General features: G+C 38.4%; 1 protein-coding gene across 1 annotated transcript in view; it reads left to right on the top strand.

Annotated features, from left to right (window-relative positions):
- The first annotated feature begins 3,271 nt into the window (after positions 1-3,271).
- The window catches only part of LOC140141199 (NADPH oxidase 2-like), a 48,097-nt gene continuing 33,162 nt past the window's right edge, over positions 3,272-18,206 (top strand). The window contains exons 1-8 of the mRNA XM_072163000.1: positions 3,272-3,811; positions 7,958-8,050; positions 9,248-9,367; positions 10,045-10,299; positions 11,386-11,540; positions 13,962-14,042; positions 14,958-15,081; positions 16,830-16,922. Coding sequence (XP_072019101.1) covers positions 3,590-3,811; positions 7,958-8,050; positions 9,248-9,367; positions 10,045-10,299; positions 11,386-11,540; positions 13,962-14,042; positions 14,958-15,081; positions 16,830-16,922 — 1,143 coding nt within the window. The 5' untranslated portion in view covers positions 3,272-3,589. The remainder of the gene's footprint in view (positions 3,812-7,957; positions 8,051-9,247; positions 9,368-10,044; positions 10,300-11,385; positions 11,541-13,961; positions 14,043-14,957; positions 15,082-16,829; positions 16,923-18,206) is intronic.

Below are 18,206 nucleotides of genomic sequence, written 5' to 3'. Positions count from 1 at the left end.
ATATTTTTACGGTCTTTCGCGTAAATGTGAAGACATGCAAAGCTCTTATCGCATATACGCGAAGGCACGCAACGCTGCCGTGATGTTAGACAGGGCACGATGGAGCAATCAGCCCTCATGAATATGCGAGAATTCACAGTATACAAAACACAGGGGCTTTGACTGGTTGCGAATGGTCTGTAGTAGTCTGTGGGTACACTATTTTGGTTCCATGCATGACAAAGCAAGATGGTGGATTTACCATAGCATTACGCATGGGTCAATTGACCTTTTCGGTAAATCCCATAAGCCTTTGCGGGTAGACCTGTGCTGTCGGCACGTCAATGCGTACATCATTACTGCACACTTTACGGCTTTGAAATGCGGGTCACAGACCTTTAAGTACTACAGATTTGGGACTTGCACATATGCAGTGACCTTAGCCGATGCACTCAAGTTATCATCCAACTTGGGGTCAAGTCCGTGTCCGTGATCGTGCGGTTGGCATACAAGGGGTCAAAGGTTAGAATCCCAGGGGTGCCAAGTCAAAAATTCTTCTTGACTTTTTCGTATCTTCTTTGACTTCCATTATCAAAAAGCAGGGTCCAGTGTTAGGGTTAGACAAGTAAGAATCTATTCTTTATGGAAAAATATTGCTTTAATGACATTATAGTATCCTTACACTTGGAAAAATAATCACAATTTCCAAACTGAACAATATTGGGGTAATTTTTTTTCTTAATAGATCTAATCCTGCACATTATGACACCACATTGAATCTAATGTGACTTCAAGAAGCAAAGTTACAAGCATTTGATTAGACGAAGGTCCATTTTTAAAAGTAACAAACTGGCCTATTCAAAACTCCACAGACTAGACATTTGGTTTGAGAGTGGTGAATGGCTAATTTATGCGTTTGGCTTTAATTTAAAACAAAAGAAACAAAAGAAAACGGTTAAACAAAAGAACTGACAAATAAACTGAAAGTGATGAAATGTACAGAGCAGTAAAAACTGAAATAAAAACTGCTTTAAATAACACTTCATTGAAGAAACTGTGTTGTCTCTTTGTTGTGCTCGTTGGAATCTTTTTGCGCCTTGTATATGCCAGTTTGTCACTTAAAATTGGACCTTCGTCTATTCAATTGCTTGTAACTCTACTTGAGGTCACATTGGATTCAATGTGGTGTCATAATGTGCAGGATTAGATGAAGCATCTTTTAAAAAACAAATTTACCCCCAATATAGTTCAGTTTTGAAATTGTGACTATTTTTCCAAGTGTAAGGAAAATTTATTGGCGCAATAAATACTGCCCAAACGTTCATACCCCTTCCCTTAAGCGTTCAAGATTGCAGCTTTGAATGGACAGAAAACCTCTCTGATACTTAGTAGTTGTTATATTTATTATTCATATTATATCATAATTCTAGGCATATAAAAGAAAAACAAAATTAAAGTTGTATTACCAGTATTTTTGCTCTAAATATAGTCAATTTTTCCCCCACAGAAATTGAAGAAGATTAGTAATATAGCGTAATAAAACAAATTGGTTTCAAACTTAGACGGTGTAGTTTCACTTGCCAGAAGTGAACACTATTAGTTGGATTAATTATGGAATCGGATAGCAACATTTCCACAGTATTTTTCCAAGCCGTAATTAGCGTATACGAGGTATTGTTGGTCAAAGCAGCCAATAAAAAAAATTGATTTTCATTATCTGAATCAATATATTATTGAAAAATGACAATTTGGTGTTTTGCAAAAGTTCATTCTACAAATCATATACTTTGAAAACTTGCTTAATTTATTGTTGTTAATGAGTTGTGTACCTTTTACAAAAGTGTTGTTGTTTCAGCCCTCTTTACAACATAACTCAAGAACCACAGGACCTACAAAAGTATATTATGTGATATTTGAATTCTTCTATACTCTCACTATGAATTGAACAATGCAATTTTTGCTGAAGCTCACTACCATTCGCAAGATGCTGTGAACTACTTTTTTTCTGCTGCTTCGACCAACAATACATCGTATAACCTTAATAGTATCTTGCATAAGATGATGTGACCCTTTTGGTCCTTTTCCGTTTTTGGTTGCCCTTTTTAACATTTATTACATTGTAACCTGAAGTAGGAAGTTTATTTGGTAAACTATTTTGATAATGATATTACATGATTTCAAAGAAAAATAAGTCGAGGGAAAATCCCAGGTCCATGTTTTTTCATGCGTAACTTCAACCCATTCTACATGTTCAATGTTGTGTAGCAATTTGCCATATATATAGTTTACTTGTGGTTAATACTTTGCATGCTGTGGGGATTCATCATAAAAGTCCCAAGTTTTGAGATAATTTCTCAAAATATCAAGAGCTATCTCAAGAACCACTGAACCAATACTGGGCTTGTTTGAACTTGTTTTAGTACATTTTATATGCAGATTCCAAATAAGGTCATGAAAATGTACAATTCTGAAATTGTTGAATTTATAAAGGAAATTTTGAACGTGGCGAGAGCGTTAATATGGTAAGCTCATGCAGAAGGTTTTTTAAAAATAATTTTATAGAGATGCAAGTTTCCGAAATGGGACCATACAGACCAGTGGCGTAACATGGGTCATCTTATTGGGGGCACCGACCATGATTTTCGTGGGGGGGGGGGGGGGCACCGGGTCTGGGGGGGGGCACAAGCTGTTTTTCAGCAATTTACCTATGGGATTTTCTAAATTTTGAAATTGATTGAGAGAATGTGCCTCCTCCCTCACTCCCCCCCCCCATTTTTTTTTTGCAATCGATTGGGGAGCATGTGCTTCCTTCCTCACTCCCCCAAATTTTGCAATCGATTGGGGAGCATGTGCCTCCTCCCTCACCCCACCCCCCCACCCCCCACCCCCAAGCGTCAGCCATCAATTGTCAGGATCTCTCGATCATTTTAACAATCCACAATGGGCTATTACAGTTAAAATCCGGACACCCCTTGTGGAAGACATGATCTTAAACTCCCACACAGGGAGTGTGAAATGGAGTCCCCATTCGGGTCAGGGGTAGTGTGGATTTTAAATGGAATAGCTCATATTTTTATTTTTTGCGTATATATAGTGATAGATTTGTATATTTCAAACAGAGCACGTACACAGCATATTAGCAGACCAAACACAAGTTCTTTAAGTTTGCACATTAAGCGTGGAATTCATGAGCAGATTAACAGAGCGTAAATAAATCTACCTTTCCTAGGTCTAGGACACACTTGAATGATACATATAAATAAAGGAGATTGGTGTCATAATTGTTCAATTAAGATCCGGTTAAGTATGACACTTTGAATGGATGAGACAACTTGTCATTTTTAACTTAGCAGCCAATTTGGTTCCTGTATTGCTGGAAGGGGCAAATGACAGTGGCATTGGAGTCTTTGTAAACCATCCATGTGGAATACTCAACAGGACTTTACCTTTTATGTCAAAGTATTTGTTGCAGGTTGTTTTTGTAACTATACTGAAGAACGCGTCTGATCAACAACTTGTATTTTGTTTGCTGCGATAAAGAACTAAAAGTTTAGCATTTGAAGGAGTTTTTTAGCAGTTTTTGTAGGACTGGGCACACATTCTTCTGTGTATGTGTGGAATTACTTGTATATATTCTATAAAGTTTTTGAAACTTTATGATTTAACTCTTTGTGTGCTGTTGGAGAAAATTTACAAAGATCATAGATTTTTTTCTCTGTTCTTAGAGACTTGTAGTCAACTTTGTCTATTTAGTGAAGATTGTTTACGAAACCTTATTTGCATTATGATGGGTGATAGTTTTATTAACAACGGCTTGACGTACTTCTTTTTGGTAAGTTGCACCACTTTTCTTGACTAAAATCTGCATAATTATGATATACATGCTATAATAAGGGTGTGTGTTTGTTGGTGTTGAGGTATGCATGGATTTGAGTACTAGTATTTGCCATGTAGTGGACGGATGCCTGTGCAAGGGGTGATTTGGTCGGTTTTTTTTTATTTTGCTTGAACTTTTGTGTGTTTGATAGTATGTTGGGTGGGATGGGATGTATGGGGTGTAAGTTGCATGTTCTTTGGTATTTTCTGTGTGTTGTGTGGGGGTGGGCTTGTAAACACAGACAAATGGGGACATTTTGTAGTCCAAAACCCACCAAACGGGGACATCTGCAGACTGGGGACATCCTCCCTCTGCACCTCATATGGCTTAGAGTGCCAAAAATGACATTAATTCAAATATCCTTGGTTATCACAGGATGTAGGGCGGTACGCAATTGTAGATTTTGGTCAAGTTTTGTGTGTTTTTGCACACAAATGTCCCCAGTTGACACTCAAAATTCCCTAATTGACACACCAATTTCCCCAATTGGTGGGTTTTAGGCTAGAATTGTGTGTGTGTCCCCTTTTGGTTGTTCTAGGCAAGTGTCCCCAATCGATAAACTGTACAAGGGGTGAGTGTGTTTTTGTTTTCCCCATTAATGGAATTGACACAAACTCATTGAAGTTGAAAAGTTAAAATAAAAAAAATGCCTGTAGTAAATTGTACACAATTTCAATGCCAGAATTATTACTAGCAAATCCAACAAAGCAATGTGGATGATCAATGCCAACTCTTTTGTATTGATAGGCATGTGGCATTGCTTAGTAATACTAATACCTTACTGAAGTTATTAGTGTCTGTCAAATCATAGACAAATCCTTTGTATGTACACTTGTGCCATTGGCAACACAAGTTCAGTTATGAACTTATTATGGACCACAATGGCCTCATCCCAATGACATAGTTCAATAACCTCAATTAAACAATTATAGTGCAAAATTTGACTTCAAGTTACAGAGTATGAGTTTTTGTACTCAAATTTTCAAAGGTCATGCAATGAATGTACAAATGTATTGGGGTTAAAGAACTGTGCCCTGATAGATGAGCATGTTGTGGATCCTAGTGAGTGGTGTACTGCTAATAGTATTGCCAAAAAAATTGAAGTGTCAGGTCATATGGCAAAAGCTCAATTCACATTTGTTCACTTATTAAAAAGTACCTCAATATTTTACATTTAATTATCTACTTTTTTCCCAGCAATGTTAGACAATAAGCTTTAAAATAATACCAAAATTATATAAATAGCATCAATGCTTTTCAAGATGTGGATAATTTTATAAACGATACCTTGATATTTTTGCAAAATTGCTATCCTGAGTAATGGGCCAATTAATTTTCTGCCTTATACAGGATGAATAGGGATTATCATAGTTCAAATGTTATTTATTGATTAAATTAATCTCTTTTTAATAAGTACTTTCAAGGATTTTTAAAAGTCCACCTTGTCCTACAGTCAAATGCCATGAAATTAAAAATTCCAAAATTTGATTTTTTTTTATGGGAATGTCCCTATTCATACCCACAATTCAAATTGATAGTATTTTCAAGGTGACTGTCACTGCCATGCATTATTTCTATTCACCAGTATTCAATACACAAAATAAATCCTAATTTAGTACTGAACAGGATAGGACTAGTGCCATGTCATGGTGACGTGAATGGGATCAGTAACCGTGTGCACACAGTTTATAGAAACGTACTATTCTCTTTTTCACAAAATTATGAAATATGTTAGTGTATGTGCCAGGGAGGCTTTTTTAATGGTATATTTTCAGCAGTGTTGGTGCCAGGAATTTTTTTTTGGGGGGGGGGATAGGGGGGCAAAGTGAATTTCAAATGGGCAAAATCAACAAATTGTGCACAAAATTGACGCAAAAAGTGGAAATTTACATAATTTTGGGTTTTTAGGGAGCGATTGTTATTTACGACAGATGGGAATTGGCATTTGGGGGGGACCCCAAAATATTTTTGGGATCTTGAGGGGGGACTGCAAAAGTTTTTGTTGAACCAGGAGGGGGAAGTGTTAAGTTTTAAATGGAGAAATTTGTGAAAACAAGGGGGAATCCGAAAATTTTGAGCGGATGCGAGGGGGAAAGCAATTTTTTTTTTGTCGATATTTTTTCCAAAATGCCCATTCCCTCCTGCCGTAAATAACGATCGGTCCCTTACTTCTATCAATTCCATTGGACCTTTATGTTGAATTTTTCCCACATAACTGAGGGGGGCACATACCTCCTGTGACCACCAATCTGCATATAAATAATTATCTGTTTTGGCTTCTGTTTTGGACACCCAGTAGACTTATTGTTTTAAAGGGGCATTTCGTGATCCACAGCCTCATCCCCCACTTTTCTCAAAAAAGTTGAGATTTTTATACCACTGGAAACCTCTGGCTACATAATGTTTATGTACCAAATATTTCTTGCAGATTAATTCGTTTAGCAAAAATATCGTCAAATTTGAATTTCGTTCTGGTATACCAGAATGCAATCATGCATAACTCGCAAACGCAAAATCAGAATCAACTGAAATTTTGGGAATAAGCTTTTTTCGTGGATATCATAAAAAGAGGATGCTAGGATCACAAAATCCTCCTTTAAGTAATGAAACAACTGCGCAATAGTTTCAAAATGGTCCACAAAATTGTTTCAATTGGGCCTTTATTTTCGCTTTGGCTTCTGTTTTGGACACATGTGCAATTATTGTTGTAAGCTATGATAACAACATTAGTGTCAAAATGGTCCACGAAATGGCTTCAATTGGGCCTTTATTTTGATTTTTTTCAAATACTCAGGGGGTACGTCCCCCCTCAGACACCCCCTTGCATATGGATAAAGATGTTTCCATTTACCATAGTGAGGACATAGACTGTAAAATACAGTCTATGGTGAGGATTACATATCCCTAACCGCCTAAGGGCTTTTTGGCGACGGGAAGGGAAAGAAGGAAGGAATAAAGAGAGAAAGAAGGAAAGAAGTTGTTTGCTCTGGGTGGGATTCGAACCCGAGACCCCTCGCATGCCAGGCACTGGGTCGGCGACACTTTGCCACGGGTCTTGGGCTTCGCTGGCCAGCGAAACTGCGTGCCTATATATCACTTAGGCGATTGCGCCATCGCACCATGTGGGATGCACGCACGAACAGCGCATATATCAAGTAGTATTTTGTAGTATACAGTCCTGTTAGGGTTAAGGAAGCCTATATTGAGTTTCGATAGTGGTAACCTAACCCTAACCGCCTAAGGGCTTTTTGGCGACGGGAAGGGAAAGGAAGGAAGGAATAAAGAGAGAAAAGAAGGAAAGAAGTTGTTTGCTCTGGGTGGGATTCGAACCTGAGACCACTCGCATGCCAGGCACTGGGTCGGCGACACTTTGTCACGGGTCTTGGGCTTCGCTGGCCAGCGAAACCGTGCCTATATGTCACTTAGGGCGATTGCATCATCACACCATGTGGGATGCACGCACGAACAGCGCATATATCAAGTAGTATTTTGTAGTATACAGTCCTGTTAGGGTTTATGGTGTAATTTTGATTTGGTAATCTTTTGGTATCAGGATTAAAAAAATAATACTATGTCTCAAAGCCCATGACAGTTTCAAAAACGAATGTCATTTTTGAGTGTTCAAAAGTATACACAGCATAAAATTGTGATTGATTTTGCACATTTGAAGTACAAATATCAATTGTTTTATACCTAAACGATTTGAGTAATGAATCTGGTCATTTTCTTCAAAAGATGTCTCAGAATTTCATGGTTTTACGGCAAAAAAAAAAAAGAATTTGCTGCTTCAGCTGACACTACAAAAAACGAATGCGCGCAGCGGCTTTCAGACATAGCATTTTTTTACCCTTTTATCTTTATTACATGTATATAGTCTATATATATCTACCTTGAGTCACCGGCACTAGCTTTGAAGTTCAGTGTGTGCTGCATTGGCTTAGCATGGTTTCTTGCGTGTACATATGCGGCACGTTTATCGCGCGCATAAAAGTATGTACACGCACCAAGCAACGTTAAGCTAATGCCGAACACGCTGAACTTCAAAGCTAGTGCCGGTGACTCGAGTATATGGACTATAGTCACACTTTGATTTCTTCACAGTTGTTATGGTTTGCTGCTAATGTTGGTTATTTTACTGTGGTGTACCTGACATATGAAAGTGATACATACTACTATATCAGGTTTCTGATTGGGGTAAGTTCAATGCACAGATAAATTATTTGGTCATGTGACTCAGGTGGTGGGCACCGTGCATTCTCTAAATTCAGTATATTTCCATCGTCAACCGTGTAATTGAATGGGATTATTTTGAAATTTTAAAGAGCTTGAAATATCACAAACAAATAGGCCTATGTTAATAAATAATATAAATGCAAGCTAAAACTGTTGGGGTTCGATAATGAACCCCACAAAACTAACCGAGTATATTGAAAATGCCATACGGCTGAGCGGTTTTAGCGGCTCTCTCCGACCATCATGCCACTCGCCGCCTGATGCGACTGCAAGCAAGTTGTATGTCTAATAGCTGCCATTTGCCATTTGAAATTGAATTTTAAAATATTTGTAAATAGCACCCTCAATTTGCACACAAATATACAGTTAATAGAATAAGAAATACAAAAAAGGTGAATAAGTTGGAAAAGATATGAGAATCGTTGTTAAAAAGAGCTGGAAATATGTACATATCCGGGAGGGGGGGCACTTCAATTTGAAATGGATATAGGTGTAGGGCTGGCACTTTCGCAGTAAGGGGCATTCGGTGAGAGCAAAATGTAAAAAAAATATGGGGTCAATGGGTGAGAGCATGATTTTTGGCATTCAGTGAGAGCAAAATGTAAAAAATATGTGGTCATTGGGTGAGAACATGACCTTTTTAAATGGAACCTTTGGGTGAGAGCCGAAATAGCGCCACAGAAACCTCGAACATTGAACATTTCTTTTTTTGTCAAAATAAGTATCAAAAGCAGTGATAAATGAAATTTGCTGTTCAAATTGAAAAATAAGGGTCTTTGGGTGACAGATCAAATTGAAAAATATGGGGTCTTTGGGTGACAGCGACACTGAAAAGGGGGGGTCTTAACAGCCCTACATAAGCGTCACCTCCCAAGTGGGAGTGCCCTCGAACATATTAGTTGTCCAGGTCTAGAATTGAACATTATGTTTGGTAAATGATCACATCAAACAACCGTGATACATTTATGAGGCACATATATGAGTGATATGACCCACTCCACTGGTGGGAGTCAGTGAATTGACTCAAAGAAATATGGCACCAATGATTAAAAGTACAATGTATATAAACAGAGAATTTTTCATTTCATTAGTTTGGTCAACTTTGAAACCAGATCGAACATTGAATAAGTTTCTTTTTTTGATTTTCTCCCATTTCAGCCTGGTTTGCCCATTGCTAAAGCATGTGGAGCAACTCTAAATCTGAACAGTATGTTGATCTTGCTGCCAGTATGTCGCAATCTCATCTCATTCTTCCGTGGTTCTTGCAAAACAAACCAGGTAAGTATCATACCAAAATCAACTTATAGGTAGAAAAGTTGGCTAACTCTTTTTGACTACTAGTATTTGACCCATGATGCTGATATACCCTTTTGGGGGTGGAATAATCATGTATACCCCCAGGATGGTGAATTATAGGGGGGCAAAGATATTCTGGTGGGCCAAAGTGAAGGGGGCACGCACTTTTGGCAGGTCAAAAGGGGGACAAGCGATTTTGGCAGGTCAAAAGGGACGGGGGGGGGGCAAAGCGATTTTTGGCACAGATATTTTGGGCATCTTTCCTATATGCCTTAAAAAAGTGTAGGAAAATGTTAGGAACATATGCAAAATTCCTACTCGCTGACAATTTAAGGTTTTAAATTTGGGTTCCCCAAAATCTTACATGTATGTAAGGGCGGGTGGCAAAGGTTTGTGGTACATCAAAAGAGGGAAAAGGTTTTTGCTACATTGAAAGGGGGGGAAAGATTTTTTGGTACAGCCAGAGGGGGAGGGGCCAGGCAAGCAATTTTTGGCAGACCATTTTGAGAATTCACCACCCTGGGGTACACATAATTATTGCACCACTGTACCCTTTATAATCTGACATTTACATTGTAAATGTTTTCTGTGAAACTTTTTGTGTTTGATGGGTGTCTAACATTCCCAGCTTACTGTTTTCATCCAATTTATTTTTTCAGCTCTGTCGGCGAAGCGTTCGACGACAACTTGACAGCAGCTTGAGCTTCCACAAATTCCTGGCTTACTTTATCTGTGTGTTATCAATAACACACACCATAGCTCATTTCTTCAACTTCAGAATTCTCTTTGATCACTATAGAAACGTCAACCAGGATCGCTATGGTGACAATGCTGCTTTGGCGGATGTACTGAGAGATGCGAACTTCACATATCCGTCTCAAAACTGGATCAATCCAATCCAAGCAAGCGAAGCCGTAAGTTTATCTATTGATTGGTTGATTTATTGATTAATTACATTTGAACAACATACTCCCTCTGTTTAAGATATTACCAAAATCTTCCACAGGGGTAGTGTGGATTTCAACTGGAATAGCCCAATATAAGGTGCTTTGTGATTCAATGTATTAAAAACTCCTGAGTTTGCATCAAACTTTGTAAACACTCGCTTTTGTCTCAAACGTTTAAACACTCGCTTTTGCATCAAACTTTGCATCTAATTTCACAAACTTTTGAGACAAAAACACTCCTTTTTATTGATTGATTAATTAATTGATTGATTGATTGATTGATTGAATGCTACCTGAATTTACCCGTGGATACACATAGTGCATGCAGTGACCGGAATGGTTGAATGGTTAATTGATCAATCAGTTACTGTTTCTCTTTGTTCTTATGCGATTAATTGATTGATCCGTAAATGGATCAATTGATTGATTATTAAATTTGTTTGTGGGAGATTGGATATTTCTATTCCAATTGGCTATTCCATTTAAAATCCACATTACCCCTGTAGAAGATTTAGCTAAAGTCAGACACAGGGGGAGTATGAGTTTTGATTAGAATAGACAAATTGGGTAACTTCTAATTAAAATACTCACTCAACTCCCCAAAGCCTGTGATTGATTAGTAGTGTGTAAAAGGATCAAGGGTTGATTCATCTGGTGCCTTCATCGGAGAAAAGGAATCACATAAAATGGTGAACCATATGTCGGTAGGCTATACTTTTACAGGCATCGTTGATATGCATGGTGTCTTCAGGAAAGAAAGTTTCCTATTATTAAGACCTATTAAAGCAGTTTGCATATGTTTGAAAGTAAAAAAAAAACCATATATGACACACTGATCTGCTGCGTTCAGAATTTTCAATCATGACAAATTATAAACAAACTGTTTCTAAGTTTGATTCACAGATGATGTCAAATGGAAACTAGTCTTTTTTAGTCAGTCTCAGATTATAATTGATTGATTGATTGATAGATGGATTGATTGATTGGTTTGAATTGATTGTTTGATGATTGATGGATTGATTGATTGATTGATTGATTGATTTGCTTCAACAGACGTTGATAGCGGCACTTCCATACCAGTCACCAAAACTGATTGCTGATAATCTAGCATTGACAGAGCAAGGCCTAATTCAAATAGCAGGATGGTCCGGTGTTGTACTATGCCTTGTCTTGATATTCATGTTTTCATCTGCTACAGAATTAATCAGGTGAGTTTGTTAACCCCATGAGAACTACCTGCCGATTGGCCAAAAAGAAGTTTTCACTATCAATTGGACCAATCAGCAACATTGTTAGAATAATTTCACCACATATAAACAAAAAAAATTGGGGTGAATTATTTGCAAAGCTCCATTCTGATTGGTGATTAAAGTAGTGAAGATATCATGTAATTGACCAATCAGAGGCAATGTTAGATCGGCAGGTAGTGCTCAGGGAGTTAATTTTTGTCTGATCCAGTGCAACTTACTAATGCTATTAACCCTCATGCCCTAGCTGCTTTTTGGCGAGAGGGAAGGAAAGAAGGAAGGAAGAAAGAAAGAAGAAGAAGAGAAAACTTTTTTTCTCAGGTGCGGTTTTGAACCACAGACCCCTCGGGTGCCAGACGCATGCACAGGCCTACCTTGCCACGGGGGTGTAGCTTGCTCGGCCAAGCTTTCCGCGACCATATGACTGTTCGCACGATGACGCAATCGCATCACGTGGGATACCTGCTCGTGCACATGCTTTGTGAAGTGTGGTTTTGTGATGTTTAGTACGGTTAGCGTTAACCCAAGGGAATCAAGGGAGAACAGTGCCAGTGCATTGATTGGTCACCCTAGGTTAAATATTGCACCCAATATGTTGTACATCTCCATGAGAAAATGTGAGATGGGTATGTGCAGTTTGGCATGTGGAAGTACACTGGCTTTGCCACTCATGAATACTAACAGAATGCAATATTTTGGTTGAGCATTTTAATACAGATATTGCATTCTGTATACATTGGTTCACCTCAAGTTCGATAGTGATGTAGGTTAGAGCTATAAGTTTTCCATTTTCTACTTTTGATATTCCGTTTTATCAATATGTCAATTTCTGCTTTTTTTCTGGCTTTCATTGATTTGTCCGTTTTGCCAGGTTTTGTCCGTTTCACAAGAAGTTTAATAAAGATATGTTACAAATTTTACCACACTTTTTTACATATTTATTTTATTGAAAACAACAACAGACACACATATTTTGATTTTTTTTCTTTACATTTTATTCACTTTTTTTCAATTATTTAAATTGATTTTTTCCAACTACATGAAATACTATTTTCGGCTTTCTACCTCCAATTCTGTGACATTCGTCCATTGTCCATATCACGGCATGCTTGCAACGCGAGTACAAAAACGTCGAAAAGGTGGTTGAGACAAACCGAAAAAATATGAAGTGTTCATCATGGTTATCACCAGCCATCACCCATCTCCGCCCCCCCCCCCCAACTCAACACAAAAGTTGGTAACCATGACTGTTACCAAATAGCGCAGAAAAGAGGTAATTTTTGGCCCCCCCACACATATGTGGGGCTTATGTTAACTTATCATCCAGATGGTTGCCTGGTTGTTTGTTTGTTTCTTTGTTTGGCTGCCTGGTTGTCCGGGAGGAAGCAAATTCATTAATCCACTCTGCAGCTCCCTTAACACAGTAACCGATCAACTTCATTATTATGTTTTCAGGGTTATTAGGAGTTCAGAAAACCTAATAATGATACTATTGGATGGCTTATTTCGCATGATACCATAACATATCGGATTCGTCATACAAATATCGAACTCGCCGTTGGCTCGTCCGATATTTTTATGACTCATCCGATATGTTATGGTATCATGCTCAGCCATCCAATATTATATCAAACTTGGTATGGGGATAGGATGCGGTAGCCTGATGTGCTTAATAATGAGCTTATTTGCATATTTTGCCTAAATTGTCATTAATCTACTCTGCAGCTTACACGCAATAACCAATCAACTTCTAACTTGGTATTGTGATGGTATTATAGTGGCTCCATGTGCTGTATAGTTTTGTGGCATGTTATTTGCATATTTATGAGCTTATTTGCATATTACTTTTATTAACAAACCTTTGTTATTTACACACCTTTGTGTGGGGCCACCTTAATTATGAACCGCGTAATTCTAGTTTTACCAGTAGCAAGGACCGCGTAATTGGCAAAATAGGAGATATTTAATTTGCACTGTCCACAAAATTTGACCATGAAATCAGCAAAATAGGGGTAATTTTATGTCAATATTTAGTGTCATTGAAAAGGGGTGCTTGAAAATCTAGTCATTGAAAACCACAAAAAGGGGTTGTTTTTGGCCAAATTTTGTCCTTGATTTTCCACAAAAAAGGGGATAAATTTGATGAAAATCATTGCAAAGGGGGTCTTTGAAAGATCTGGTAACTCTGATATGGTTGCCAACTTTTGTGTTGAGTTGGGGGGCTGGGCACGCATCCATCACCTTCATCAGCAAACCATGGGTTATGAATTTGTCATGTCAAGTATTTTAATGCATGTTCCCCATAATACATTACGTATGTACATTGTTTCCATGTGTTTCAATGTCGTTGTTGTTTTTTTCATTTAATTGGTTTGATTTCAGACGTTCATATTTTGAGACCTTTTGGATTACTCATCATTTATTTGTCCTCTACTTTGCCATGATTGTCGTCCATGGTGCTGGGTAAGTCAACATCATCTCTGTTAACTCTCTCCAACCAAGTGTCGATTGCGAGTTTTAAAATATTTTTGAAAATTCAAAAAAAAATTCAGAATTGTAAATGTTCTTAACCATATTTGGAATCAGCATGATAACTCTTGATAAAAGCGGTCTGTTCTTTGTGGGGCGCTCAATAAATGCCTATTATGTTATGTTATATCATTGTTGCTGATTTTTTTGATATTTGTAATTCCAAGAACTGCTATACCCCATGATAATTTCATAAATTCAAAAGAGACTAGTGGAATGCTAGACATATGCGCAACTTCCACAGGGGTAGTGTGTATTTTGAATGGAATAGCCCAAAGTCCCCCATACATGAATCGTCGCATGATAACTTCAAGTTTGATTTGAGTGCCCCCCCCTCCCCCGAATAATATAGGTATAAAAGTGTGCCATGCAAAAATCCTAATATGGGTATAGTTGAAACCATTTTGTCCTCATTTTGGGGTAAATATGGTGAAAATCATCCAAATATTTTGGAAATTGATATAAATAGAGGATCATTTTGACTGCTGGGAAATATCAGTGCATGACAGTCTTGAATTCACCTTTTCGGTAAATCCCATAAGCCTTTGCGAGTATACACCTGAGAACTCGTAATTTGATGTCACACCGACTTGCAACGCGCAGTAACGATGTTTGATAAACGATGTGCGCATCGGCGCAGATTTGCGTGACTTCAAATGACGACATCTCAGGTTTACTCGCTAATGCATGGGATTTACCGAAAAGGTCGACACAGAGCATGCAGAGTTGAAGGAAGACTCGAATCTTAAATGGCATTTATCAGTGATTCCTGTGAAAAAAGGTCCTTTCCACTATCAAGTGAAATATATTATACTAAAAAACAACAGAAATTATTTGCTTTATTTTCAGTGGCATAATTCGTTCTCAAACTAACTTGGATAAGCATGATGTTGCATATTGCAAAGACATACCAGATGACTGGGGGATAGATTCAAGATGTGATATGCCAATGTTTGCTGATGGCTCTCCAGCTGTAAGTATAGTTAGCAGGGTCCCCACCTGTAGCGTAGCCAGTGGGGGGGCAGGGGGCACTGGATCCCTGCCCTGACAAAAATTGAAAGAGAAAAGTGCCCTTCAGACAAACAATGTGAGAGAAAATCAGGAAGGCAAAGGAAAAGAAAAGAGAAAATTGGGAAGGCAAAGGAAAAGAAAAGAGAAAATTGGGAAGGCAAAGGAAAAGAAAAGGGGCACAGAGCCTGTTTTCCATCAAAATTTATCCCAATGATGGGCCAAAATAGTGAAAAATACAAATTTTTTGCATGCATAGCATGCACATTGTGCCAATAACGCCTTTTTGGAAGATCAAAGACTTTACATGCCATATATTCTTTCTAAAAAAAAGGTATGTATAATATACCCTCCAATTATACTGGGTCAAAATGATGCAATCAGGAATTTTTTTCTTTTTTTGCCCCCGAAATATTTATTTTTCCCCCCTGACCAAGAAAGCTGGCGATGACCCTGGTCCCCACCATTGGTGTACCAGCAGGAGGGGCAGAAGGGAGAGGGACAAGATAGTGGCATTGCATGAGTCATCATATGGGGGGGGGGGGGCACCATCCACACCGACATCGCCTGGCTAATAATTATTTGGTGCAGCAGTGACATTAAAATGAATACACGGGATCGATACACGTGAATTGCTATGCACGATTTTGATATCAGACGAAAATCTTCGGATACTGAGTTAGAAAATGATGAATATCTCCGTAAATGAATTTTCTCAAGAAACCAGATGTGGTCTCATACACTTGAAAATACGTGTTGAACAGATATTATAGTCAAGAAGCGTGCGCTTTGAAAATTGGCCGCGGCGCTTTGAACTCAAAATTTGACCAAGACTCTCAATTTTATATTATGTTGGTCTTGTATGGACTACAGCGCGCAGCAGGCTATAGCGGCACTCACTCAAGTGGAGAGAGTATAACCATTGACCGCAATGTCGTGATACAAGCTTGCTCACAGAGCGAGAAATCAATTACCCGTCTATGTCAGTAGCCTTAGTCAGGTCACTTCGCTAATAATATGCATCTCATAAGGTCCGAATAAAATGGTCATGGGTGGCTGTGGATTCAACCTACCATGGCGATTTCTACTATGAAGATATCGGGGCGATGTCACTGTGCCATCCATGATTGGGGGCACAGGTCTGATTAGTGGTAAAAGTCACTTTTTGGCAATTTTCTAAAGTGATTGGGGGACATCCACATGCTCCTTTGACACTATGCCACTGGGACAAGGTTACCCCTGGCATGAAACACTGGGGCAAAATTGACAAAAACTATATGCCTTTGAATTTATACACATTACACTTTAAATCTGTGCATCCAAGCTGTCCTGGATCGATGCATCATCATGCTAAACTTATCTTGTGAAAATTTGTTGACCTGTCATGATGTTATGTCACAGATCACAGATGAGATGGGGAAATTCCCCCAGTCAGAACTCTTTCCTCTCAGTTGCCCCCTTGTTAAAACCCAAAATTACGAAAATGTCCACTTCTTGCGGCAATTTTGCATTAAATTTGTTGATTCCCCCCCCCCCTGAAATTCACTTTGCCTCCCACCCCCGAAAAATTTCCTGGTGCCACCACCACAAAGAAACCGATGGTTAAGAGAAGAATTGGGTGAATTTGATTTGATGTACAATTTGCTCTGAACTTTTTTGGTAGTCCTGACAACATGTTGGTTAATTATATATAATATATGTATTTTTTTTTAGAGTTGGAAGTGGTGTGTTGGGCCCATCTGTTTATACATACTAGAGAGATGCATTCGTTTCATCAGAAGCATCCAGAAAGTCACCATAACTAAGGTAAAATCATTATTATTTTTATTGTTATCTTATAAAGGGGTGTGGTTAAAGGGGTGTGGTCCAATCTTTTCATATTCTGTTTTCTATCTTACATTGAGGTCTACCACTAAAACAACATGTTTCCAGATTTTGAGTGAGTTGTATTAATTCACATGGTTTTGATATGAGAAGCAAAGAACGTTTATAACAATGCTCCATAGCATAGTAAACATCTACCAAAAAGTAATTACCCCCCTAAAATAATGGCCATTATTTCCTACACGGTTCATCGTATGCCTAATTTGGGATATGCAGTCTAAGCAGAGTTTATTTCGGTGCATTATGGCACCTCAATTCGTCGGGTGCATTACATAGTGATGGATCTGCACTTTACTGTAAAATCCATAGTGACGGATATTGAGTTCTCAAAAAAATTGCGCAAGATATAGTGACAGATAACTTTGACAATCTATTACATATATAAGATGTACGATTTTACTACATTTTAATGTTTGAAAATATCTTTCAATGGGCTATTTTTAATAGACACATGAATTGCCGAACATTAATGGCAAGTTTATAATCTATGCCCAATACAATAAACCTACTCAACGTTTTCCAATGCCCATTTTTTGATAAATTTGCGATCAACATCCGTCACTATGTAATACACCCTGGGTTTGACATCCGTCATTATGTAATACAGCCGACAAATTGTTGCCACAGTCCCAATATTAATGCCACAGCATATATTTAAACGAAAGTAACCCAAGATTTGAAAGCACCACTAATATATCCTGGGGCATAAAATAGCCAGCCAAACCCTCCCCCCCCCCGACATATTTCACACTGATCTTGCATACACATGCAATCACTAGGATCCACAACATGCTCATCTATCTGGGCACAGTTCTTTAACCCCAATACATTTGCACATTCATTGAATGACCTTTGAAAATTTGAGTACAAAAACTCATACTCTGCAACTTCAGGTCAAGTTTTGCATTATGATTGTTTAACCCTAACAGAACTAGGACTCACTAAAGCTCACTATTGAAACCGCTCTGCGTGCACGGATTCCACGGGACTTGATGACGCTTAATCAGACCAAGTCATATATACCCAGGGAATCGCTGGCCGGGCCAACGCCACCTGTGTAGCTACATGCTGGGGATCTTCTGCGTGGCATGCGAGGGGTCCGAGGTTGAATCTCGGGGTGCCAAGTGACTTTCTTCTTCATCTTCTCTCCTTTTCGTTCCTTCTTTCCCTTCCGATAGCCAAAAAACCTCGGGTAGGGTTAGGGTT

This window comes from Amphiura filiformis, chromosome 19, assembly GCF_039555335.1.
Source record: "Amphiura filiformis chromosome 19, Afil_fr2py, whole genome shotgun sequence".
Classification (NCBI taxonomy): Eukaryota; Metazoa; Echinodermata; class Ophiuroidea; order Amphilepidida; family Amphiuridae; genus Amphiura; species Amphiura filiformis.
This window is presented reverse-complemented; position numbering and strand designations above follow the sequence as displayed.